Raw genomic sequence first — 26,987 nt, forward strand, 5'->3', positions numbered from 1 at the left:
CCAGCCATGGGGAAGTTGCACAGCAATGCATCCATCCCACGAGTGAGGCGTCCAGAGCCGCTGCAAGCAGCTCCAGCCTTTCTAGCACAGAGTAAACCAATGTACGGAGCAGTCCGGGGGAACAGCCGCTGCCCTCTTTCTCCTCTTGGTTTTCGCCCCGAAGCCTGCCCAGGGCTCAAGGGGAACAAAAGGCGTCGTGCTGTCAATCTTGCTGTAGCACGGGCCTCTTTGGCAAGACTGTCTGCCCAGCCCCCCCGCGTCGGGCTTCGTCGGGTAACGAACTCAGCAGCAAAGCGCCGTGACTTCCTCTGCCTGCCCTGGAGCCGCAGCCCGAGAGCTTTCCGGCCCCCGGCCTCCCTCTCCCTGGTCAGCGCCAGCGCCGCCAGCTTTCTTCTCGGACAGACGTGAATACAGAAAACGGCAGTCGAGTCCTCCGCCTGCGGGGCAGCGGCTCAGCACGGCGCTGCTGACCGTTCGAGCCGAGCCGAGCCGGAACCGAAGGCGGCCGCCCGACTCTGCCGGGCTCGAACGCGTCTCGATCGGCGGGGTCGGTCCCTCTCTTTCGGGGCTGCCCGGCTCGGCCAGGAGCCGCTCCCGGACACCGGGCGTCCCGCCGCTCGCAGTCAGCCGCCGGTTCTCAGCCGGCGGCGCCCCGCCGCGACGCCGACTCCGGAGGACGGCTCCGTTCTGACGCGGGACGGACGGGGCCCCGAGGCGCGGGGCGGGCGGCGGCGGGGACGCGGGGCGGCGGAGCGCCGCTTTCCCGGCACGGAATCCCGCGGCCGCCATTGGCGGAGAGCCCGCGCTCGGCCCCGCCTCTCCCGCTCTCCTATTGGTCGGCCCGCGGAACGGGGCGGGCGCTCCCGGCGGGGTCGTTTGCGCCCGCGGTCGCGCCGTCATTGCGTCATCACCGCGCGCGTCCCGCGTGGCCCCGGCCCGGCTGCCCGCGGCGCTGCCCCGCGCCGCGCGCCCGCTCCGCTTCCGGGGACCCGGGGCCCGCGCCCCCGGATCCTTTTCCTCCGCGCGGCCTTCCAGCCGCTCTGCCCCCGGCCTGCAGAGATGCCTCGGGTCGTCGTGACCGAAGTGCGGGACCGGCGCGTGGCGGTGTTGAACGTCGTTCCGTTGGCATCAGCCGTCGGTCAGCCCGTCCAGAGCCCTGTGCGGGGCCTTCGTTTCCTCAGGCGGATAACGGGAGGATGCCGGAGCCGAGGGGCGGTGGGAGGGAGGCGGGGACGGGAGCATCCTGCCGTGCCGCCAGCAGCCCGGGGGCCGCGTGCTGTGGGTGCCGGCACGAAGCTCCGCCGTCCGTCAGCACGGGAGCTGCGGTTCTGGTGCAGCAGCAGGAGCTCAGCGCAGCCCTGCAGAGAGCGGTCCGGCAGCACGGGAGGAAGATGACGGCCTGGAGCGCGAGTGCCTCAGCAGTGTCTGCAGCCTGCGAGGAGCCGAGCCGGGCTGGGGAGAGGAAGGTGTGGGAGTCCCGGGGAGGGACGCGCGATGGCAGCGTTATTGGCAGGATCAGCTGCTTCCTCCACCGCTCCCGACGCCGAGCACTGGTTTCCTTTGAGAAGCAGCCCACTGTCACATCTGTGGGGTTCCGCAGGACACACAGGCATGGGGTAAGTTTAGGTTGGATATCAGGACAAACTTCTGTGCGGAACTTCTACAGCCGTGGGTGGGATCCCCCTGAGCTCCCCTTCTCCAGGCTGAGCAGCCCCCTCTCTCTCAGCCTCTTGTCATGGCAGAGGTGTTCCAGTCCCTTCACCATCTTGGTAGCCCTGCGTTGGACTCTTTCCAGCATGTCCAGCTGTCTCCTGTACTGGGAGCCCAGAGCTGGACGCTGTTCTCCAGCTGCAGCCTCCCCAGTGCCGAGCAGAGCAAAAGGAATGGTGCAGAATACTGGTCCTTACCTGCTACAAGAGAAGTCAGGACTAGGGCTATGATGGGAGCGCATTGCTTTATGATTGACGTGGAGAACTGCTAGGAAGAAGGCCTGGTGGGCCTGAACACAGATGCCGGGTGGTCCAGCTTTTGTTTCACTGGAAACCAGGTACTCCGTGGGCAGCAATATGGAGATATGTTCTCCATGCAGTTGTGCCCCCGTGGCTTCTTTCTGATATGCTTGGGAAGTCCCACTAGAACAGGCTGCCGTGTGAGACAGAAGTGAGAGAGAAGCATCAGTTGTGTGGGTGGAGTTTTACTATCTCTGTGTTCACATCTTTCATGTTTGTCTTCTTTTTTTTTTCCAGTTCAACTCTGCGTGCGTCGGTCTGCCTTTGCTAAATCCTTTTCTTGTGGCCTTAGGCAACAATCGAGGGGGTCTCAAGTTTCAGCGCTGAGCAAGAAGCGCAGGCTCTCAGGAAGGCCATGAAGGGCTTTGCTAAGTTGATCTCCCTCCATGGTCAACTTTTATTTTTTCCCCAGCACTGCGAATGGCTGCTCTGGTGGTTTGATAGAGGGAAGCATAGCTGCTTGCACTGCTCTGCTGCACAACTGCCCTAAAAATTGTTGGAAAGTGGAAACAGAACTGCCCTTCGTGTCCCGAAATGCAGCTGCTCTGGTGGCGTGGGTCCTGGCAGCTTTGTGTGCATCGATGTAGTCCTGGAGCTGTTGAGAGCTGGCTGTGTGAGGGACTGGAGGTGGCACAAGACCAGAGGGCACTTCTGATCCTTGTGCAAGCATCCTGACTAGCTTCCATTTGTTTCTTGCAGGCACGGATGAAGATGCCATCACTGACGTCTTGACCAAACTAAATGTTTCCCAGCGTCAGCAAGTTCTGATCACCTCTAAGAGCACTACTGGCAGGGTGGGTGGTCTGCAGAGATGCATGAACGTGGTTGTGTCACTTGGGCGCAAAGTGAAAAACGACCCAATCTCTACAAGAGAAAGGTCGGCAGAGACTTCACCTGACCAAGGTTGTTTTGTTCTTGTTCAGTTCAGAGCAGTTGTTGATGCAAGGAGGGTTGGAGCCTGAAGAGGAGTGCTGAACAGCTCAGTTCCTCTGTCCTCAAAGGCCGTCCCTTCTGCCAACTCCTTTCTCCTCTTTGCCTTCTAGGATTTGATTGATGACTTGAAGTCGGAGCTGAGTGGGAATTTTGAGAGGGTGATCATTGGGGTGATGACTCCCACCACCATGTATGACGTGCACGAACTAAGGAGGGCTGTGAAGGTTTGGAAATCTTCCTTTTGTATTGCTTAAGTTCTGGCCAAGGACTTACTGCTTTGTTATGCATGTCTTCTCTCTCTTAAAGAAACCTGGTTGCACGTCACAAGCAGGTGCTGGTATCTTAAGTCTTGCCTTGGTGATTCCCTAGGGAGCAGGAGCAGATGAAGGTTGCCCAATGGAAATTCTGGCTTTTCGCACCAATGGAGAGATTTGTGGCATTAATGAGAACTACAAGCTTCGTAAGGAGTGCAAAAGGCTCTCTTGTCAGTTTCTTCCTGTCTGCGCTTCTTAATTGGAGGCTGTAGCAGTAATGATGATGGCTGGAGTGCTGCAGTGCTGCTGGGAGCCCTGGGCACAGTTCTGTACTTAGCTAGGTTACAGCTGGCAAATGTTGTGGGCAGCACCCAGGTGGTGGCCCTGCTCCTAACGGGTGCTGTGTGTGTGTTCTTGCTGGAATATGGCTGCTCCCTTGAGGATGGCATCGTATCTGACACATCTCCCATGTTTCGAAGGGTCCTCGTGTCCCTCGCAATGGTGAGCCAAGCTGAGGGGAGAAGGGGGTGAATGTTCAGAGCTGTGGGCACAGCTCTGCACTCAGTGGTGAGGAGCTCCAGGCTGGCTTTTTCTCACCCTGTGTGTCCCATGACCTCAAACCCAGCCTCTCCGGGGAGGGAACTCTGACTCTGGGTGTGCATGAGTGCTGTGGGCTCTTCTTTAAATGTCCCAGTAAAGTGGGTTGCTGCTCGTTTCAGAAGGAAGCCCAAAGTACATCTGAGCTGCATTTCATTTGTAAGCTAGTGTTCCCTTTGAAGGACTCCATTATCCATCCCCAGCAGCTTTTCATGAGTGGGGAATTCTCAGGAGTTGCTTCCAGTAGATGCTCTGGTGAACTGAGTCTTCTATCCTTGTGTCTTTGCAGGGAAACAGAGATGAAGGAATGTATGTGGATGATGCCCATGCTCAGCAAGATGCTCAGGTGCGTAGTAATGTGCTTCCCAATCTATTCTTGTGCAGGTGATGCGTGGTGAAGAGAAGCCAGCCTGTGAAATGGAAATAATGTTTTTAGCCTTGTTTGCAAGTCTCTAATGAGAGGTCTCTCGACAGGCTGGCTACTTGGCAGGGGCAATGAGATTTTGGCTGTGGGTTGCCGTGCCTGGTAGGTGCTTGTTGGAAAATATCCGTGATCTAGACAAGTACGTGCCAGCAGTGCTCTAGCTGCAAGGGATTTAAGATCTCCTGTACGCCCAGTCTTCTCCATGAGCCTTACTTTGTCACCCCTAATGTCTTGAAGTGCCTGTACGAAGCGGGGGAGAAGAAGTGGGGAACAGATGAGGTGCAGTTCCGTGTACAGAGGATGGACATAAACAGGTATCACCTAGTGAGAGGTAGGACCCCTGCACAGTGTCCTGGGTTTTTCTTTCCTTCCTTGTTTGTGTGTGATGCTTTTGTAGGAGCTCTGTAGCTGTCCAGTAGATGTGAACTCTTCTGAGGCAGCAGGTGTCCTAGAGAGAGCCCCATTGCATCCATTCCATTCTGGCTGTTTTATTCCCTCCTGAGACTGAAAGGGACTTGAGAAACCTAAGTCCAACTGGCTGCAGCTCCAGCATGGAAAGCAGAGATCATGAAGTGTGACTGCCATTGGGGCAGGGGGGAGAGGAGCTAAGAAACTTGATTGGCAGCACAAAGCAGCAGGTCTTGAAAATGGTACTAGCTGTGGTCGGCCAATTTGCAAGACTGTTAGCAGTGAAAATGAATTATTTCTGTGGGGCGATCCTGATTTAGCTGAGAGTGCTGCAGGGATGAAAGAATGTTCATGCAGTATACGAGGAGCTTGTTGCAAAGCGGTCCTTTGAATCTCTGTGACTTTCTGCCATAGTTTTTGATGGTACAGAGGCATTGCTAACAAGGACATAACAGCATTAAATCTGAGATGGTAGGCAGTTATTCAATAGATTGTTTAGTTCTTGTTCAGCCTGTGCTTTTTGTTGTTGTCTGTCTGCTATTCAGCTCAGAATACAGAACTATTGTATTTCTCATAAATGCTTAGCACTCAAATATGGAAGTGCTTCACAGGCATTAATTTTTGTACCTAACAAGTTTTACTATGAAGCCGCGAGTGTCTTCATCATTATTTAGCACAATAATTGCAGCAGTACAACAACCAACCTTATAAAAAATATTACATGCATTATTTTTTTTTAGCTCATCAAGGAAAGGGTTCTGTGAATCTTTACCTACACCTAGATCTACTGTGCAGTATACAAGATGGATACTCATCTGAAATATCTAGTGCTGTATCTATATGCAAAGTGTCAACCTAAATTTTTGGCTTTACAAAATTCTGATGACTATATTTTGCAGTAGATACATTTACAGCCTAGTTGTTTCTTCATTTCTTTTTATTTCCAGTACTTGAATGTATTATAGGATTCTATATGGGTTTATTTGTGTGGCAAAGATCACCTTTCTTTGTTTACTGCTCCAAGGTACTCGTTTTATTGAAAATTACTCATGAAGACTTATGATGTTTCTCTGAAAATGCTGAAAATAACTAAATGGCAATCTTCAACATTTACCATTAGAAAACAAATGGTTTGTGCATGAGATGAAAAGACAATAAAATCTGTTATGTTAACAGATAGATATCATTTACTTTTAAGCAGAGTACTATGAAATCTTTTACCAAGAGGTACAAAATTACAAAAGAAGCACTGAATTTACTTCAGTCATTTTTAAATTTTACTTGAGAGTCTGTCACGGAGTTATCTAGATCAACGTGTGCCCTCGACAGGGGGCAGCAAGCCCATAGGCCCCCTGGCCCAAAAACAGGACGGAAAAGGGGGAAGGGAAGGGAGATGGGAGCTGGGCCCAGAAACCAGAACAGCAGCAACAATCTAAGGAGGAAAACTTAATTTTACTAAACATGATATCGGAATGCAAGATAACACAATATAATATAATATAATTGAAATTGAGGCTAATAAATCAAATAAGAGAGAGAGAGTGTCCGAAACTAAAAGGCCTACTTTGAACTGAAGGCACACGGTTGGGGAGCAGACCCACACACTGCTAGGCAGTGAGCAAGAGAGCCAGAGAGCAAGATCCCATGACTCCCTCCCATGGCTTATCTTCCTCTCTGAACATGAAGTCCCCTGGGATGTGTAGTTCTTCCTTTCTTCTGAGAACCAGGCATCCAGAAAGATGTCAGTCCACGGAACTGGAGTATTAACTCTTTAATTACCCGTGCTTTACATGATGTTTGGTGTGGAATACCGATAACAAAATTATAAAACCATGACAGAGTACTGTGTTTTGTACTTTTTTGACTTCCAAAGTCAAAAAAGAGCTGATTTTGCTGTGGGAGGTAACTATGGTTAGGAGAGAAACTGTGTGCTCATTTTCCAGAAGGTAGTACATAAAAAATAAAGAAAGATCTTTGTATTCCTGGAAATTTGAGAAATTGGAGGGTCTGCTGTAGGAAATAGGATATATCAGTGTTTCTGTTTACAAGACAGTGACTGCTGTTTGTAATCTGTTAGAGGATGGGTATCTTGTCACAGAACAACCCTTTTGGACATCTTTATAAATGTTTTAGTAACTGAGCAATGGATCAGTGATGCAAAATACTTTCTTATCTAGCAGCAGCTCTTATCTGAATTTACTGTATCTATTGTGGAGAAAGCACGAGGTTCCAGTGCTACAGTGTTTGTGTTGTGAGCACTACAAAACTTTTTAAAACCACTGTTCATTTGCTCAGTATCAAAGAAAACATTTTAACCAAACTTAAGTGCTAACTAGTCACTCGGAGGTCTTCACTACCTAAAATTTTCCTTCATAACAGAATCTTTACAGTGTATGAGATAGAAATAATAAAATAATTTTCTTATTCTTTCCCTTAGGCATTTCCTGGAAACACAAACTCTGATAGTGTGGTCCGACATGATTTGCAACACCCAGTCATTGCTCGCTATGTACGTATAGTTCCTTTAGATTGGAATGGAGAAGGCCAAATTGGGTTAAGAATTGAGGTCTACGGTTGCTCCTACTGTAAGTTTTTCCATTATATTCCTTTAAAAAAAAAAAATGTAAATAGAAACTGTCTTTGAATTTCAGATTAAATCTGAATCTCAAGTGCTTTTTGCTAAAATGCATGAAGATATTCCAGGATTACTAATTGTAATAACTGGAGCTTAATTTAATATTTACTGTATCCTTTATTCTGAGTTTCTAGTTAGCTCTTCTATAGGAAATACAGCATTAGAATTAGTAAGAGTGCTTTGAAATCACTACTTTTGATCTTCAAAATTGTTTTTGCAGAAGACTTGAATAGACCAGTTGAGGAAAAGATAGCATTCAGATACATTTCATGCTGGGTCTTGAGAGGGAAACAAGACATAATTCATTGCCTGATGACAAAGATAAAAATAAAACAAGTAAAAATTCAATTGAAGAAGCTCATCTTGTCTAAATATGACATGTTTTTCAGAGATTTTTCCTTTAATATTTGAGTATAACTTTAGAATCTCTTCTAAAAAAAAAAACGAGATGAGCAATGGTGCAAGTGGTTAAGAGCACAACAGATCAAGTTTTAAGAAAAGCAAGTGTAGTTTCTAAATACCATTCCTTGAATTTGATCCTGTGGGTGCTTACGTGAAGTCCACATGCCTGCAAACTGTAAATGTCTGATGTCCTATTTCTATGCAAATTTAGTACAGTATTCTTGTAGGTGTTTTAGGGGAAATAAATACTTGAGATTTATCTTAAAAAAAAAAAAAAAAAAAAAAAAAAGTTAGAACAAGTTAAGAAGCACCTATATTGAAGACTCTTCCATTGACATCAAGTGATTTAAGGCCTATTGAAACACTTTGTCATGGTAACTAGCAATTATGTTAATTAACTAGCAAAAATATCTTGTGATTTCTGTTGTTTTGACTTGGCTATGTGCTTTCATTAAACACTATTGAGAATCACATTCTGGTATTATTTTTCCTATTTCCATGCAAAGAATTAAAGCCTCATTTTAAAATTTAGATTAAACTTAGATAATTTTTTAACAGCTGAAATAACTTAGCTGAAAAATCAAATCAAACTTGCTGCGGTGTTGGTAGGGCTGTGCTGGGGGAATTCATGGGTGTTGGATACGTTTGTAAGAAAACACATTGTATGTGTTATCTGAGGAACTGTAGGTTATCCTACAACAAGTTGGTTCTTGTTCAAAAAGGTAGTGATCATCTGAAGTATTAGGTAGCACTGTGTACAAGGCTCTTAATGAACCAAATTTGCCATCACTCTATTAAAATATTTTATATGCTGTTTTAAGTGTAGCCAACACTATAACATGGTTGATTTCACATCATGATTACATTTTTTTACATTTAAGTATATCTACTTTGAATACAAATACAAGTATATGGAGACAGAAACCAACTTTTTTTTTTTAATCCAACACTTTTTTAAACAACAACAAAAAAAAGAAAATATTTTTAAGTTGTAGGTTTTTTTTTTTGTTTTTTTTTTAGCCAAAAATATTTACAAGCAAAAGGTTTTAGGTTTTTGTTTTGTTTCCTTTTTTTTTTTTTTTTAATTAAATTGATATCTAATGCACTGTAAGCACGTTACAAGATGAATTTGGAGTCTGAAACTAAATGTGAGGAAAAGCATAGTTGGCTAACAAAATGAAAAGTTGTCTGCTTGAAAGACTGCATATTTCTGGAGAAAAATAAAACACATCTATCAAGGAAATAATGAATCAACTAAAAAAATACTGATAAAATTTGTCTTCACAGACAACTGAAGTAAGAAACCTAACCTTTTGTTTTCCTCGAAGAGAAGCATTGAACTGCTAGTATTATAAGTTATTTCAGTATTTTGTTAATGACATTAATAATAATGTTTTACATTTATATGTCTATAGGAACTTTTTTTTTCTTTCTCCTCCCAAACAAACAAAACAAACAAAACAAAGAAACAAAAAAACCCTCTCCTAAAATACTGTTAGATTTTAGAAGCAGGAATCAGGCTGTCCTTGAGTCAGTATGCTGAAACCAGTAGACAGCAGCAGCGCAGTTGAGAAGAAAAGTTCACTGTCTTATGACTTCTTGGAAAAACAGAATAATGTTTGAGAGTTCCAAACTTGTTTTCAAATGCATTATTTGGAGCAACTTATGTAAAGTTACATTGTTCCATAGATATGGAATTCAGCAGGAGCAAAGTTTTTAGCCCTATAATTAGTATTGTATATTGAAGCATTGTCATTAACCAGTGAGATTTGCAGATTAATCCTGCTGTCAGTGAAGAAACTGACTGTATAGATAAGTAGCAATTTTTTAAGCCTGATTAAAACATGGGCATCTAATCCAATTTGTGAAAATTTTTGAAACATTACCTAAAGCAAAAGGTTGCTTAATACCTTACAATCATATATTTTTCTTCAAGTTTGTAGGTTTATATTGAATGCAGTCTTTTATTTAGAGAATATTTGAGAACATATTTCAGATGTAGAACTTGCACATTTTCTCATAGTAAAGGTTTAATTGGAAAGTCATAAACTTAGTGCTTAAGAAAAATATTTCATTGCACAATACAGCAATCTGGTTATTAGTCTCAGAGTATTAAGAACTCTCATTAAACCACATATTGAAATACGTGGTCATTAATTGCCATATTGATTTGTTCTTATTTTTCTTGAGTATGCTGATAAAATACACATTATTTTTTGTGTGTCAGAAATGGAAACTACATTCTTCCTTACACAGCAATGTGAATTAAAAAAAAGGTTCAACTTTAAAAGAGAATTAGAGATGACATCTATTCCCTAGAGAAGTTTGTAAAATTACAAAATATTTCCTTTCAAGGTGCTCTTATTCATTTAATTATTTGCTTGCCTTCTTGCTTTGAGATTTTTCTATGTTTGAAACTGCAGATGAGATCTGCGACGTTACTTTCTAATAGATCTCTCGGAAGTCACAAAAATTAATTAATTAATTAATTAATTAATTAAAGGCTCCCTCTACAGTAAGATTGAAAATGTTCTTTACATTTCTCTCTGTGAATAAGTGCTGATGTCAAATTTAGAAAAGATTTTAACTGTGTGGGAAGAGAAGCAAACAAAATATTTAACATTAAAAAAAAATATACTGTAGTCAACGGGAGTTGTAGCTTTCATTTTAAAATCATAGAATGACTTATGTTGGAAGGGATTTTAAATATCATGTAGTTCCAATGCCCTCACATGAACATAGTTATCAACCACTAGATCAGGTTGCCCAGGGCCTGATCCAGACTGGCACTGAATGCCTCTAGGGAAAAAGCATCTGCATCTTCTCTGGGCAACCTTTTCCAGTCCTTTACCACAGTGAATAAAAAATTTCCTCCTATCATCTAACCTAAATCTCCTTTCTTTTAATTTAAAACCATTCTTGCCCGTTCTCACTAATAGACCATGAAAAAAGTTGGTTTTCTGCCAGTTCATAAACTCCTCTGAAGTATTGGAAGGTCGCAATGAGGTCTCCCCAGAAAAACAATCCTCCTCTCCAGTATAAACAAGCCCAACTTCCTGAACCTCACGGGAGAGGTGCTCCAGCCCTCTGATCATCTTTGTGGCTGCCCTCTGGACTGATTCCAACAGCTCCACATCTTCACTGTCTTCAGGGCCTAAGACCTGGGCACAGTATTTCAGGTGTGACTTCACAAAAACAGAACTGAGGGGGACAACTTCTTCCTGTTACCCAGTTGGCTGCCCTTCTTTTGAGGCAGTCCAGTATACTGTTGGCCTTCCAAATTGCAAGTGCACAATGCTGGCTCACATCCAGCTCTTTATCCACTAGGACCCCCAAGTTCTACTTGACAGAGCTGCTCTCATTGAGTACTTCTCCCAGTCTGTTCACATATCTGAGATTGCTCCAACCCAAGTGGCAACACCTTACATTTTGGTTTGATGAATCTCATTTGATTTTACATGAGCCCGCTTTTCAAGCTGTTCCAGGCGATTACAGATATGGAGTGAAGCTGTGCAGAGAGAAAATTAGAAAAACCAAAGCCCAGTTAGAACTGAGCTTGGTCATTAAGATAAAAGACAACAACAAATATTTCTATAAATATATCAACAGCAAGAGGAGGGCTAGAGAGAACCTCCATGACTTGTTGGACACCGAGGGCAGCATGGTGACCAAGGATCAGGATAAAGCTGAGGTATTAAGTGCTTTCTTTGCCTCAGTCTTTAATAGTAAGACTTGTTACTCCCTGGGAACACAGCCTCCTGCACTGGTAGATAGGGATGGGGAACAGAATAGGCCCTGCATAATCCACGATGAGATGGTTTTGGACTTGCTCCAGAAGCTGAATGCTCAAAAGTCCATGGAGTCAGATGGATTGCATCTAGAGTGCTGAAGGAGTTAGTGGATGTGGTTTCCAAGCCACTCTTCATCATCCTTCAGCAGTCCTGGCTAACCGGGGATGTCACAGTGGACTGGAGACTGGCAAATGTGACACCCATCTTCAAAAAGGACGGAAAGATGATCCTGGTAGCTCCAGGTCTATCAGTCTCGCCTCAGTACCAGGGAAGATTATGGAACAGATAATCTCAGGAGACATAATGGACCAATTAAAAGTCAACCAAGGGATCAGGCCTAGTAAGTATGGGTTTACAAATGGTAGATCATGTTTGGCAAACCTGATTTCATTCTATGACAAGGTGAGCCATTTAGTGGATGAAGGTAAGGCTGTCGATGTGATCTACCCGGACTTCAGTAAAGACTTTGACACTGTCCCTCACAACATTCTCATGGAGAAGGTGGCTGCCCATAGCTTGAATGGATGTATGCTCTGCTGGGTGAAACACTGGCTGGATGGCCAAGCCCAAAGAATTGTGATCAATGGAGTTGAATGTAGTTGGCGGCTGGTCATGAGCAGTGTCCCCCAGGGTTCAGTACAGGGGCCGCTTCTATTTAACATCTTTATTAACAATCTTGATGAGGGGATTGAGTGCACCCTCAGTAAGTTTGCAGTCTACACCAAATTGAGAGGGAGTGTTGATCTGCCAGAGGGGAGAAAGGTGCTACAGAAGGTCCTGGATAAACTGGATTGATGGGCCAAGGTGAACCGTGTGAGATTCAATAGTGTCAAGTGTCAGGTCCTGCATTTTGGTCACAACAACCCCAGGCAACCCTATAGGCTTGGGAAGGAGTGGCTGAAAAGTTGCCTGTCAGAAAGGGACCCTGGTATATTGATGGACAGTCAGCTGAATACGAGCCAGCAGTGTGCCCGGGTGGCCAAGAAGGCCAGTGGCATCCTGGCTTGGATCAGGAATGGTGTGGTGAGCAGGACTAGGGAAGTAATTTGGCCCCTGTACTCAGCACTGGTGAGGCCTCACCTCGAGTACTGTGTTCAGTTTTGGGCACCTCAATACAGAAAGGACATGGGGTGCGAGCAGGTCCAAAGAAGGGCTGCAAGGCTTGTGAAGGGCTTGGAAAATGTGCCGTATGAGGAGCGACTGAAGGAATTGGGCTGTTTAGTCTGGGGAAAAGGAGTCTGAAGAGAGACCTTATTACTCTCTTCCAGTACCTGACAGGTGCTTACAGCAAGTGCAGGGTTGGTTTCTTCTCACTGGTGACAGGATGACGGAAAATGGTCTCAAGTTGTGCCAGAGTAAGTTTAAGCTGGATATCAGGAAAAGCTTCTTTACAGAAAGGGTTGTTAAGCACTGGAATAGGCTCCCCAGAGGCAGGGTTGAGTCACCTTTCCTGAATGTGTTTAAAAACCATTTGTTTACTGTGCTCAGAGACATTATTTAGCAGAGGGTTGTTAGAATTAGGGTAAGTTTGGTTAGGTTGTGGTTGGACTTGATGGTCTCTGAGGTCTTTTCCAACCTGAGCACTTCTATGGTCAGGCATAGTCTATCCTTGATGAAGCTGTGTTGGCATTCTTGAATCACCCCCCTCCCCTTTCTTGCACATGCCTTAGAGTAGATTCATGGAGGTTCTGCTCTGTGATCTTCCCTGGCACAGGTAAGGCTCACTGGTCGATAGTCTCCCAGATTTTCCTTTCTCCCTTTATTAAAAATGGGAGTGATGATTCCTTTTTCCACTTGCCAGGACCTTCACCTGACAGCCATGAATATTCAGAAATGATTTAGAGTAGCTTGGCAACCACATCAGTCAGTTAGTTCAGGACTCTGAGATACATGTTGTCCAGCTCCAGAGACTTGTCCATATTTAGTGTCATAAGGCAGTGTCAGACTTGCTCTTTTCTGACAGTATAGGAGGCATTTTGCCCCCCATCCCCTTTGTAGAGTTTCAGGTACATATAATATATTTAATACACTCAAAAGAGGGGAAAGGATCTTTACATTTGCAGTGACATAATTTAGCAGAAAGCAAGCCATAGGAAAAATTTATCAAAAAGCAAGTCATAGGAAAGAAAGTAATGTTACAGAAGGCAAAGTATCCACTGAATTCATTAATGCAAAGCTGATGGAATATTTATATTCAAGCTCTTTTTGAGACAGAGAGTAAAGAGACATGATAGATAGATGTCTCTCGTCATGTTCCCATTTATGAATTTTTTAGACAATCAGCAAATTCAAGGCATCTGGAGGCTATGACAACTACAATATATATTGTATTTTATCACTGATTTTTGAAGTTCATAATAAGCTCCTGCAGAATCATTGCCATACGAATAGTTCCTTCAATCACAATACTGCAGCAGATTAATGCATACAAAACAAACAAACAAACAAACAAACAACAACAAAAAAAACAGTAGCATTCCTATTGAACAGTCTTTGACAGCACTTTTTAAGATAAGAAGGAGAGAAAAGAAGAAAAATAAACAAGTCAGACCTTATCGTTTTATGAAGAAATGAACATTTTTTATGGAGATTATTTACTCCTTAGATAGTACAGTGAACAAAATCTTGGTCATGTGAATATTTACAAGAGAAAAAAAAATTAGACTTGGAGGTGCTGTTAAGGCTTAAGCCATAAGTATTTGAAAGGAATATTTACAATAACTGTTTTGAAAATATTGAAGTGCTAAAAATTAGAGCTTGAACAGATTTTGACAAGTTAATCCTATTTGCCTGTAGTGACTTTAAGTGAAACCATTGTTCCTCTTCACTATTAATTCCACATTCATCAGCTGTATTCATCATTAGAAAAATTTCTGTGATACTTGTAATTTCCTTTGCCATTGTCATGCTATTGCTACCAACTATTCATATCTCCATCACTCTCTCCTATGGTTGCCATATGTACTTCACAGAAACTCCATTCTCTCCAAAACTATATATTACATCAAAATATCACAGGGAATATTTAAAGTAGATAAGAAAGCCACTATTTAACTTGTGTGGAACCTAACCAATTTTCTTTTGTCCAGTGCCACTAGATAGATATAGTGGACATTTTGTTTCATCAGCCTATGCTCACAAACAAACGATCAAAAAACTGATGAAGTGTCTTGATGGCCACTGGAACTCCCTATGCTGAATGAACTATATGTCCATATGTATGTAAACATATGAATACATATTTATTCTTTTACACTTTTTTTTTCCACCTAAATTGTGAAGATACTTATGTGGTCTCATAATCCATGTAAATGGTTCTTTGCCAACCTCTCATAATATTTTATTACTCATAATAATAATGTTCACTAAACTGTCTTAATGAAAAGATGGACTTCTATGACCATAGAAGTGATGGAACTGCATAAAAATATTAAATGATAGATAGGAAGAAACATTTTGAAGCATATGTTTTGTCTAATCATGTTCTCATATTTGTAGCAACTGTATTAAATCATTGTAATTAAAATTGTTTTTCATTTTGGAGAAAAAAAGAATCACAGATTTGAGAAAATTATCAGCAGTCACTGTAAACTTAGTAGCTTTGTTTGTGACAGTGAATAGAACACTTAAGAGTTATCCGAAGCATCCAACCCTCTTTTTCTCTGTTTCTCTTTAGATATTTTTATTCTGGATATTTCTACAATTTCTATGTAATTGATTTTCAGCCAGCATAGTCACAGTTCAACATCTGCAAGCATAGCTTGGTATTTACTTTTTCTGATATTACAGGTGCATGTCTCAGTACTTGTATTAAAACAGTGGAGAGTGAGGGAAATGAACTGTGAAAACATTTGAAGATCTCTTTGAAAACATGCTCTGTTTGAAAGCTTAATTCTTTTCTAATGTACTCTCTAGCATGTTTTTTTTTTTTTCTTTTTTTTTTTCTTATTTGTTTTTACATAGAGGGGACTTCTTATCTTGAAGATCATAAAAATTGGTGATTTTCCTCATTTGCTCCATGGTACTCCTCAAACAGTAGAGTTTTGCAGATTTAGGATCAAAAATAACTTTTTTTTTTTTTTTATAAGTATTTAAAGTGTGGGTTGTTTACCTACTCCCCAGGAAGAAATAGTTGTGATTGTTTCTTTGCAAGTGTTTGTTATTCTGGTATGAAAGTAAGTGAGAACAGACTTCAGCTAATTTCTTATCTCTAGTGGTTAACAGTAATAGGTATGGGTCTATTTTGGTTCTGGCTGTGTCCAGCACAGGGCACCCCAGACACACACAGCAGCCCAGCAGGCCCTGTCATCAACTCAGCACCTAAGAATGGTACAATTTTTAAATGAAATATTAAAATTTAACATATATTTTTCATTCTTTTAACATATATTTAGTCTGATACAAAAAATGTTTTATTTTTGTATCAACTTCTTGAAACCACAGCAAATTGAGCAGTCCATTATTTTTAAATGTCTAGCTGTAGTGAAGTTACTGGTGGATATTCTCAGGCACCACAGGTTTGTGATCTGCAACAGCAATGTGTATCCCATACAAGTACATTTGTTATGCATCAGTGGATGCATAATCAAAGTCAGATTTAAAAAAAATCTATTTTACATGCATACATATCCCACCAAAATGTTCAGTTGCATACTCAAACATTTTTCAATTACACTTGAACACTTTTTTAAATCATTCAGCATTTCCTTTAGAAGAGTATGTATTGCTAGTTCATTTTTAAAAGATTTTTTAAGGTTTTTTGATGGAATACTGTATAATCAATGAATGTACAGATGTTATAACAGAATCACTGAATGGCCAGGGTTGGAAGGGACCTCAAGGATTGTGGATCGCCAACCTCCCTGCACATGCAGGGCCACCAACCTCCCCATTTAATGCTAGACCAGGCTACCCAGGGCCTCATAAAATCTGGCCTTGAACACATTCAGAGATGGGGCATCCACAACCCCTCTAGGCAGCTGTTCCAACACCTCACCACTCTCTCTGTAAAGAACTTCCCCCTGACATCCAACTTAAATCTTCCCTCCCTCAACTTCAAACCATTTCCCCTCGTCCTGCCATTATCTACCCTTTCAAAGAGTTGACTCCCCTCCTCTTTGTAGACTCTCTTTAGGTACCGGAATGCTGCTAAGAGGTCACCCTGCAGCCTTCTTTTCTCCAGGCTGAACAAGCCCAACTCCCTCAGCCTGTCCTCACAGGGGACGTGTTCCATCCCTCTGATCATCTTTGTGGCCCTCCTTCAGAAAAATTGATTTAGAAATACTAAATTTTTTTTTATGGGACACTTGGACTTTGTTTATCTTTTAGAAAGTCACAATAAATTAAATAAGATTTAAATACATTCCCTTAAATATTTTCTTTGCTCTGAAAGTAATGCTTCCCATTTATCAAATTGTATCATCATAATCTTATATAATATAGTTTCCATTTAAATAGAATAAGTTCTAAGCTACAGAAGATTATTTTTCAATGTAGTCACCATGACTAGCTATGCATTTTTGGTGGTGATTGAAGAAGGGCTTGTATGCTGCGCGTATTGTTTAAAAAAAAAAAAAAAAAAAAAAAAAGCCTGGAGCAGCAGATTTGATCCACTATTACTGTCACCACTGCTGAAACACACCACCTAACACACTATGCTAACACTGACTGTTAAATCTCTGTGAATATTCATCAAGTATTGAAGAATGTCAATGGATGCTGTTTTTTCCACATGGAGGAATTCAGTTATATCTTTGTTTCATGTGCACTTCTGTGTCAGATATAATTTTCACAGACTGCCACTATGCTGCCATCATGGCAACAAAATCTAGTGGGATATTGGTGGGAACGTTCAATCTCTACTGTTATACTACTGATGTCTACCTCTGATATCATGGGCCAACAAAATAAAATAGAAGGCATTGCTTTCAGAGCAGCCTTTGCATGAGAAATCTATAAATCTTTCCTTTTCACATAAGTGCTTATGTAACTTCTAGATTAGAAAATTATTTTAATAAAGGAACCTCAAACTTTTAGAAGAATGTATGTAATTAGCGAGTTCTGAAAATAAATATATTTTTTTACATTATTAATTGTTTTCAGCATTTATTTTTCCAAACAGAACTTCATATTTCTGTATTGGTTGCTGGAAAAAGAATTATTGCTTAATTCCTTGCATGGTAACATCTCTATTTTTCTTTTTCAGAAACTTGAAGAGTGGATTTTTAATTCTTTCAATATAAACATGTTCTTACTTCCTTTCTTCCTTCGTTTTCTCTCTCCTTATTTTTCGTTATTTCTCATGGTACATAGTTGCCCTTTTGGTTCTAAGTATATTGAACAACTTGAGAGAATAACTTTATAAAACTATAGCTATAAAAAAGTTCTTTGTTACCTAAAAGATCGCATCCCTGGATGTGTTTAAAAACCATTTGGATGTGCTGCTCAGATAGATGATTTAGCAGAGGCTATTTAGGGTAGTCAGGTTAGGTCGTTGGACTCAATGATCTTTAATGTCTTTTCCAACCTGAGTGATTCTGTGATTCTATTTGTTTAGCCGCAGCTGGCATTTATGTAGCATGCTTTTATTTACGGATGCTCTTGCTTAGTGATGCATGTATAAGTGTGTCTGTCCCCCCATCACTTTACCCCTGTGTACATTCTCTTCAGGTAGAGAGAAAAGCGGTGATTCTGTTTCCTATGAAGACTAAATTGCAAACAATCATACAGACTGTTACTGAACTAAAGAAAACTGAGTTAGTTGTGTTGTTTTTGGTGACATCAGTGTTGCCATGGTACCAGAGGATCTCAACGCACCCCTTTTGCTTGGGTACTTCTTATATTTTTTTCTATGCCTTGTATAGATGCAGAAAATTGTACCATTGAACTGTCCACTGGACTAATGGGGTAAGTGGGACAGCTGTCCCTTCACCGCTGCTTCATAGCTTCTCTTCTTTGACTCGTTTCCTGAGGAAAGCCTCTGAACGGAATACAACTTGCAAGCATTGGTTGTTGGTTCTTTAGGTTAGATTCAGTGAAGCTTACTTATATCTGGTTAATCTGGGGAGGATTGAGATCCTCTGTATCTCTGTCACCTGTTCCACGTTTGAGCACCCTCACAGTGAGAGCCTTTTCATTCTACTAAGTGTCACCCTGGGTAGGGACACATTTCACTAGATGAGGTTACTCTAAAGTGCCATTTAACTGGACCTGGAGCTCTTCCACTGATGCATCCACAGCTTCTCTGGGCAGCTTGTTACACTGCCTCAACAGCCTCATAGTGACAGATTTCTACCTTAATTCTAATCTAAATATATCTTTGAATTTAAATTGTCCCCATTCTCCTGTCACTAGAGATCATCAGAAAAAGTCTTTCTCCATCTTTCTTAAGCCCACTGTATGTATCAAAAGGCTACAATAAATCATCTCCAAAGCCTTGTCCAAGCTAAAATCTCACAGCTTTTCTTCAGAGGAGGGGAGTTACATTCAGCTAGATTGAGTCAAGGTTAGATATCATGGGGAAGACAGAGACCCCCATGCTTTCTGGGAACGCATCCTCATGGGGACAGTCTTTTTCTCCCAGCTGGAAGATGTCCATGCTGCAGCATGTGTCTGGTGCTGCTTGTGCTCCTGTCACTGAGCACCTGTGAGAAAAGCCAGGCTTCATCATCTTCCACAATCCCAGTAAGCATCTGTAGGTAACACTCACTTTTTTTAATACTGATTGTAGGCAGTTCCCTCAGCCTTTGCTGCGACTGCTGGGTGCCCTGGACTCTCACCAGCCCTGGCTGAGCTCTTGCTCCATGTGGCAATGTCTTTTTCATACCAGGGTCACCAGGTAGGGACTTAAGAATCCCCATGCAGATTCTCAAGGTCCAAAAGGGGGGAAAAATAGAGAGAGAAATATGTGTTGTTTTTGTTGTTTTTGTGAGTTCGTTTTCTTAAGTATTACTCATTTTTTATTTATTGAATCAATTGTTCAATATGCCTCATCTTGAAAAGATGACCTTCATGCTGAACTTCAGGCTGCTTCATGTCAGAACCAAAGTCATCTTCTCCACATGAGTAGCCACTTCTGTAACTTGTTTGACACATTCTCAGGGCCCCAGTCAGCTCAGGTCCTTCTGCTGGATTCCTTCTGTTGTCCTGGCACAGCAGCTCAGAGAATGCTGGTCTCTGCCTTCCCCTATTCCTGAGGACTTGGGGAAGAAGAAATGACAGATTTTGGCAAGGGAAAAGGATGGAGATGCGAAGGATGGTCTCACAGGAGCTTTTGTTGTCAAAAGAATTACCAGGAATGGCCATGTGAGCCTGCAAGGTGGTACTGGAGTTGGGACTCCGCCAGCTAGTGGTAAACTTATGGGATGGATAGTTTGGTGCCAAGACAGAGGTGGCCATCTGGGGAGAGGTGGACAGGACCCTGCCTGGCCACCAGAGCACACAGCTAGTTTGAGCTGAAGGGGAAATACTTTGTCCAGTAAAGATCCCAGTAAATCCTGGGAAAGCATCCTTCAGGAATAATATTGCAATATTTTTTGGAATTTTGAATACTTCTTTCTTTCCAGACTTTTTCTGATAATTTGAAAATTTTACACCAATCTATATAAGTCGATAATTATTAAACTTGCTTTTAGCTTTTACATTATACAGTTTTTAATTTTTTACTTGTAAATTTACTTTCCCTCTTAAAAGCTCAAAACATATCCTGACTGTGTTTTATCAAAAAATATATAAACAGGTAATTTCTCTAAAATTAGAAATCTGTTACTCAATTTTCAGGCACATAAGAAGCTGGCTTATCTACAATGTATCTTTCAATTTTAATGGATGTTTGTGAGTCAAAGAATCAGTGGGATCGTATCTAAAGTATGCTTCTGCATAATCTTCACACATTAGCATTAAAAATAATCCTTATACATACCTAGGTGCAATTTTCCTTGATTTTTTTTTTTTTTAAGAGAACAACAGTAGTTCACAGCTTGAAGCAAGCACAATATTAAAAATCATAAAATAAAATTACAATAGTTTTTCTTAACATTGTTTCTAACAAGTTGCATAACTCATCAGAAGATATAAAAATCTTCACGTGGAAGATACATTTATTCAGTATATTCTATCATTGCTGTTTCAAAGTGTATTAGTTACTGTAAGCTTTCAGGTATTATTTATTTTTTCCCCTCAAGATTTAGCTTTTTGACCTCAAACATTAGTGAAAGATGCAGTCAGGATTAGCAGGTTCTAAACTGTATTGACTTTCAGGGAAAAAAAAAAGCACTGAAGTTTCTGTTCAGATTCTATCTGAAGAGACTGCTGATCAGTTCTTTATTAGAAAAATTTCCATTTTTAGTGAACTTTTGTCATAGGAAATACAGACAAAAATAATAGCTATTTAATAATATATTACAAACTACCAAAATAAAAACATCAGAAGAAAGCTAGAAATTACTTCATCAAAACTTACTATAGGAAGTAGTGAAATTGAAGTAATTGAAATTAAAGTAATTGAAAAATTCCTTCTTCAAGTCCATACCTCTCCAATTTTGAGATAGGGATGTGATGAGGGACCATGTCAAAGGCTTTGAAGAAGTCGAGGTAAATGACATCGTCCTTCCTCTGTCCAGTGATACCGTCACTCCATTATAGAAGGCCATCAGATTGGTCAGGCAAGATCTGCCCTTTGTGATGCTGTGCTGGCTGTCTCTGATCACCTCTTTATCTTGTAGGTGCCTTCGCATGGTTCCTACTCTATGATCTTCCCAGGTACAGAGGTGAGGATCACCAGCATGTAGTTCCCTGGGAATTTTTCAATGGATTAAGAACTGGTTGGCTGGACATGATCTGTGGTTCTGTGTCAGGGTGAAGGCCGGTCACAAGTGGTGTCCCACAAGGGTCAGTCTTGGGAACGGGGCTCTTCAACATCTTTGTCAATGGTCTGGCCAATGGCATCAAATGCATCCTCAGCAAGTTAGCAGGTGACACGAAGCTGAGCAGTGCAGTTGATACATTGGAGGGAAGGGAAACCATCCAGAGGGACCAGAACAGGCTGGAGAAGTCAGCCCCTGAGAATCTAATGAGGTTGCACTTAGGCTGGGACAACTCCAGGTATTTATAAGGGCAGGAGGAAGACCACCTTGAGAGCAGCCTGCAGAGAAGGACTTGGGGGTACTGGCAGATGAGAAGCTAGACATGAACCATCAGTGTACATTTGCAGCCCAGAGGGCCAACTATGTTCTGGGCTGCATTAAAAGAGGAGTGTCTAGCAGGGAGAGAGAGGTGATTGTTCCCGTCTACTCAGCTCTTGTGAGGCCCCATCTGGAGTACTGCATCCACACCTAGGGCCCTCAGCACAAGAAAGACACAGAGCTCTTGGAACAGGTCCTGATAGGGCTGCTAAGATCAGAGGACCAGAGCACCTCTTGTATAAAGAAAGAAAGGCTGAAGGAATTGGGCTTGTTTAACTTGGAGAAGAGAAAGCTCCAGAAAGACCTCATTGTGGCCTCCAAATACTTGAAGGGAGCTTATAAACAGGAAGGGAAAGACTGTTTACATGGGTGTATAGTGATAGAACAAAGGGGGATGGTCTTAAACTGAAACAGAGGAGATTTAGGTTAGAGGTTAGGAGGAAGCTTTTCACTCAGATGGCGGTAACACACTTGAACAGGTTGCCCAAGGAGGTTGTGGATGCCCCATCCCTGGAGGCATTCAAGGCCAGGCTGAATGTGGCTCTGGGCAACCTGGTCTGCTGGTTGGCAAACCTACCCGTGACAGCAGGGTTGAAACTAGATGATCATTATGGTCCTTTCCAACCCAGGCCAGTCCATGATTATATGTAAGCAATGCTCACCTTTAATCACCAGTGCAACACAATATGAACTTCTAGGAAAAAATAAATAAATTCTATTCCCCCATTATCAGAGAAGGGATCCTGTTGCCCCTTCACTACAGCCAATTTTAGTGAGGTTTGAACAGTCCCTACTTTCAGCATTCTTTACTTCATTCTTCCCCCCCTCGTTCCCTTTTCAAGCTTTTCTCCCTTTTGATTTCTTTCTTTTCCACTTTCTTCTTAAGAGTTCTTCTTGCTTTCCTTTCCTCTTGGCCTTTAATAAAAAGAATTTTCCTATCTAGATGTTATCATGCTTTTTTTTTTTTTCTCTCCATTAAGGTAGGAATAATCTTGTCTATAAATAGTGATAAGCATTTTCAGCATCACAGTGCATGTGTAGGCTTGTTCAGTCAAGAAATCAGACGATAGGACCAGCAGAATATATATTAACAGATAATTAATCTACTTCCTATAGTAAGTTTTGATGAAAACGCAGTTTTCTGCGTTCCCAGAAAGCATGGGGGTCTCTGTCTTCCCCATGATATCTAACCTTGACTCAATCTAGCTGAATGTAACTCCCCTCCTCTGAAGAAAAGCTCTGGGCAACATGTTCCAGTACTCTGTAACCCTCATTGTGAAGAAGTTCTTTCGCTTATTGGTTCGTAACTTCCTATGCTCAACTTTATGGCCATTTCCCCTTGTTCTGTCCCCATGGACTGCTGAAAAGAGGTTGGCCATGTCCCTTTGACTCCCACACTTAAGATATTTATAGACATTAATAAGATCCCCTCTCAGTCTTCTTTTCTCAAGGCTGAAAAGATTCAGGTTACCTAGCCTTTCCTCATAGGGGAGACTCTCCAGGTCACTTGTGGTCCTCTGCTGGACTATCTCCAGGAGATCCCTGCATTTTTTTGTACTGGGAAGCCCAGACCTGGATAGAGTACTCCAGGTGAGGCCTGACCAGAGCAGAGCAGAGGGGGAAGATCACCTCCCTGGACCTTCTGGCCATGCTCTTTTCAATGAACTCATTGGCCTTCTTGGTCATCAGAGCAGTATGTTCATAATATATTGTTTATGTGCTTAAATTTTCATAATGATATTTTGGTGCCCGTGATTAATAACAACAAGAAAATACTCTACATGTGTGGAATATGGTAGCCCAGCGAGAGGCTCTTTGATACATTTTACGTGTTTGAAAGATAGATGCTTTTAAAGGATAGATTCACGGTTAATGCTTTTTAGTCGTACAGAATTAGTATATGCATTAGTGCCCATACAGCAGCATAAGGCTCACATAATATGTTAAGAAAAGAATGCTGAAAGTGAAGATCCTCACTCTAAAAATGTTTTAATCTAAAAAGTATGTCAGATGAAATGGAGTTAATGTAAGTGAAAAAAGTGAGAAAAATTTCACCTAAGATTGCCAGCAATCATTAGTACAGAACCTTTATATTTTTAATCCCAGTGAAATGTTTTGTAAGAAGTGTGCAGAGTTGATCGTGTAGAAGCCATTGGCAATTTTGAAATATGTGTGAATGGTAAATTTCCTATGAATATTGTTGGCTTGATTTCAGATATATTCACAAGCATTTCTCTGGAAAGTACACTGCTATTCTGTCCAATGTAAATTCACTGACACCTGCTCTTAGCAGGAATTTTTTAGTAATTCAAGGCAGTAACGTTTATCAAAGTAGCTAAATTAGCTGTTATGAAATCACTGTTGAGTTTTTGTGAATGAGCACCTCTATGCACTATTCTACTTCTATTCTAGCACTTTTCAGACACTAACATAGGTAATAGACTAATGAGGCAGGGGAACCTGCGAATCCAAGCCCTGGGAAAAGGAAAAGGGGAAAAGGTAGGGAGATGGGTCTAAAAACAGCACAGTGGCAATGATCTGAGGAGAAACAAACTAATTTACTAAATAAGATATCAGAATGCAAGATAACATACTATAATGCAATATAATATAACGTAATTAGAATTGAAGCTAATAACTAAAGTGAGAGTGTCTGAAAAATAGAAGCCTTACTCTAATTAAGCTGAGGTGATATGGCTGGGAGCAGAGATGAGCCAGAAAATCAAAAAAGGGAAGTCAAGAGATCTACGAATGGTTTTTATCTTTCCCACTGAGCAGAAATGGTAACAGAACAGTGAGCAGTCCTCTGGGGGATATAGTTCTTCTTCTCTTCTAAAACAGGTACCCCGAAGTATCTACTATGCATGGAACAGGAGCATTAATGCTTTAACATGTACTACATGGTGTTATGATGTGGAATACTGAGAACAAAAATCTAAAACCATGACATATAGTTACACTTCCGTCACCAGAAAAAAGAGGAAATAGGGAAGTTCTGGAGTCTGAGTCTAATTCAAAATTGTTTGTAATTAATTAAATGAATTATTTTGGAATTCAAAAAGGAATCTCTTTTACAGATTTTGTTCACTGACCAAAATTTACAAAATTCTTCAAGTAGACACAAGTATAGGGCAAAAAATATCTGAACAAGCCTACCCAAGTCTAATAAGGTAATAAGACTGTGGGTGGTGACTTATTTTCCTTTGAGATTTGGAATTGGGGTCACTTTTGTCACCAGATTTTTTAACACCTTCTTCGAGATATTCTGATTTATTGTTCTTCAGAGGAAAACTGCTTAAATGTGGCATCACAGAAATATATTGGATTAAGGGCTAATACATTTTCCTAGCCAGATGAAAGTGGTGTTGTATTTTTAACATGTCAATAGTGCTTATCCATATCTCAGGAAATCCAACAGTGGAGAAATCAGGTTTAAAGTAATTAGATTTATATTTCTTATTTAAATGCATATATTTATTTTCAATATTGTCAGTTACTTTTTTCCTATCTTACCACGTTTTTGTCTCTCTTCCTCTTTTCCTGTCTCTCTCGTGCACTAATATATAAACAAATATATAAACATATATGTATACACTTATATACTGTCTCTTTCCTATTAATGGTAGTTAGTTTAGTGACTAAGGATGAAAAATATTGTATATTTACGCTTCAATTATAGGAACAATATGTTTTACTGTCTAAGTACCATTTCTTGTCATGGTTATTATCGTGATATTAAATAGCTGAGAGTCATTGTAGAAGGAACATAAGTCATTACCATCTTTCTATACATAATGACTCTTAAACATAATTGCTATGTAATCTTTAGGTGAATTATTATATTGAATTACTATATAGGCCAGTGCACATGCTGGTAGCTTAGCTAGGAATAAAAGAAAGCTACTCAATCAAAGATTAGTCCTGTTTCTTTTTTAATTGAATGATTTCAAAGCATAATATTCAGGGCCGTGTTTTAGAAATATGTGATACTTTTACTTGACTCTGTTAAAGTGTGTGATATTAATTTATGTAAATTGATAATGAAACGAACATAACTGCATGACTGAAAGACTGATCCAGGTATGAAAAGGATACTTGTATTTCATGAGCTACATATTGAGAACCCACAAACCCACAAAAATCTAGTCAAAGTCTTGATTAGAATGTGAGTCACATGCTTGACAGTCAAGGTAACTTATGCTGATGTTACAAAGAGATACCAGCTGATCTTAGGGGAAAGGTGATATGTTCTACATAGGGGACTTTACAAACAGCAGAAAATTAAATTCTTTCCTTTGACCTCCTTCATAGGATGCGAAGTCAATGCAGTATTTATTTCAAATATTCCTTTCATACGCATCAAAAAAGTACTACTGATTGATCCTCAGAGGCAGAATTACAATCTGTGACTGTCCTCAAACATGCTTATATGTCCTTCTACTTGAATGTGAAAGCTGTTCTCCTTCCTAGGAAAATGAAGACAGTTCTAAGCACCTGGTCTTAAGTAGCTTAAGAAAAAGAAAGAAAACAATATAATGAACATAAGATAATGGAAGGTAGGTTTATTTGTTTGTTTGTTTTAAAGTAAATAATCTGATTTCATGCTTCTGTTTCTTTTGAAGCTTTATTATTTCAGGAGGTTTTTGTTCCTTTGGAAGAGATACTATTCCTCTGTGATTTCCCTGTAGTTCTATTCATGTTTATATGAAACAAAGTACTCCAAAATTCAGAAAGTCTTCTAGGTCAAATGCCCCTGAATAGATCTTAGCATCTGAAATAGGAGGACTTCTGTATCTTAGCAAAATAGATTAAGATGTAAATATCATTTAATAACCAGAAAAAGAAAAGAGCAATAGAGAAGAATGACAAGATTTTGATAGAGTGATTTAAATACATCTTTTCCTTACAAAGAAAATGATTTAATCATTTACTGTTATATCATTGAAGCGAAGTGAGAGATTTCTAAAGACTGTTAGATGTTCTGGAACTAGAATCAGAATGAGCTACGTTCATTCCAGTAAAGATAATCTCTTCTTTGATATGTATTGTGTGGATGTTTCAAAGCATTCCTCTTTCCCTGTTCATAATGAAGTTGTTGTCCATGAAGTGCCTTCCTTTCATAAGCAATTCACTCTGCTTCTTTTTGATGTTCCTGTTCAATAAGAACTTGCTCTCTTTCAAAATGCTCTCATTCCATCCTTTCCCTCTAGATTTTACCTTTCTATTTCTAATTGCTCCCTTTCTCTTTGCAAGCATTCTTCTGGCTCATACATTATTTGTACACATTCTCTCTCATGACACTCCCTTTCAGCAATTTCTGTATTCTTTCAGAGTTCAAGAGCTCACTGTATTC

The 26,987-nt window shown here is 41.0% G+C and overlaps 1 protein-coding gene across 19 annotated transcripts; it reads left to right on the plus strand.

The window, feature by feature from the left end:
* The first annotated feature begins 934 nt into the window (after positions 1 to 934).
* LOC149911664 (annexin A4-like) lies at positions 935 to 26,701 on the plus strand. Of its 19 annotated transcripts, none has more exons than XR_016463025.1 (7): positions 935 to 2,622; positions 2,709 to 2,803; positions 3,053 to 3,166; positions 4,083 to 4,139; positions 4,455 to 4,531; positions 7,063 to 7,210; positions 26,105 to 26,701. XR_016463025.1 is itself a non-coding variant. In XM_090133431.1 (6 exons), exons 1-6 carry the CDS (start codon positions 2,544 to 2,546, stop codon positions 16,585 to 16,587), a joined length of 504 nt encoding a protein of 167 aa, XP_089989557.1. In that variant the 5' UTR covers positions 935 to 2,543; the 3' UTR covers positions 16,588 to 19,547. The 19 variants fall into 19 exon arrangements, 10 of the variants coding, with proteins under 10 accessions (XP_089989557.1, XP_089989558.1, XP_089989559.1 ...); XR_016463023.1 differs by lacking the exon at positions 26,105 to 26,701 and adding an exon at positions 16,577 to 19,547; XR_016463024.1 differs by lacking the exon at positions 26,105 to 26,701 and adding an exon at positions 7,481 to 8,635.
* Positions 26,702 to 26,987: the final 286 nt, after the last annotated feature.

This window comes from Phasianus colchicus, unplaced genomic scaffold (genome assembly GCF_987193195.1).
Source record: "Phasianus colchicus unplaced genomic scaffold, bPhaCol1.hap1.1 HAP1_SCAFFOLD_60, whole genome shotgun sequence".
Taxonomy (NCBI): Eukaryota; Metazoa; Chordata; class Aves; order Galliformes; family Phasianidae; genus Phasianus; species Phasianus colchicus.

Bases quoted from the DNA above. Each gene is read 5' to 3' on its own strand.
- LOC149911664 (XM_090133428.1), top strand. From the start codon at position 2,544: ATGCAGCTGCTCTGGTGGCGTGGGTCCTGGCAGCTTTGTGTGCATCGA. The intron at 2,804-3,052 runs GTGGGTGGTCTG...TTTGCCTTCTAG, and splicing joins CTAAGAGCACTACTGGCAGG to GATTTGATTGATGACTTGAA. The intron at 4,140-7,062 runs GTGCGTAGTAAT...TCTTTCCCTTAG, and splicing joins ATGCTCAGCAAGATGCTCAG to GCATTTCCTGGAAACACAAA.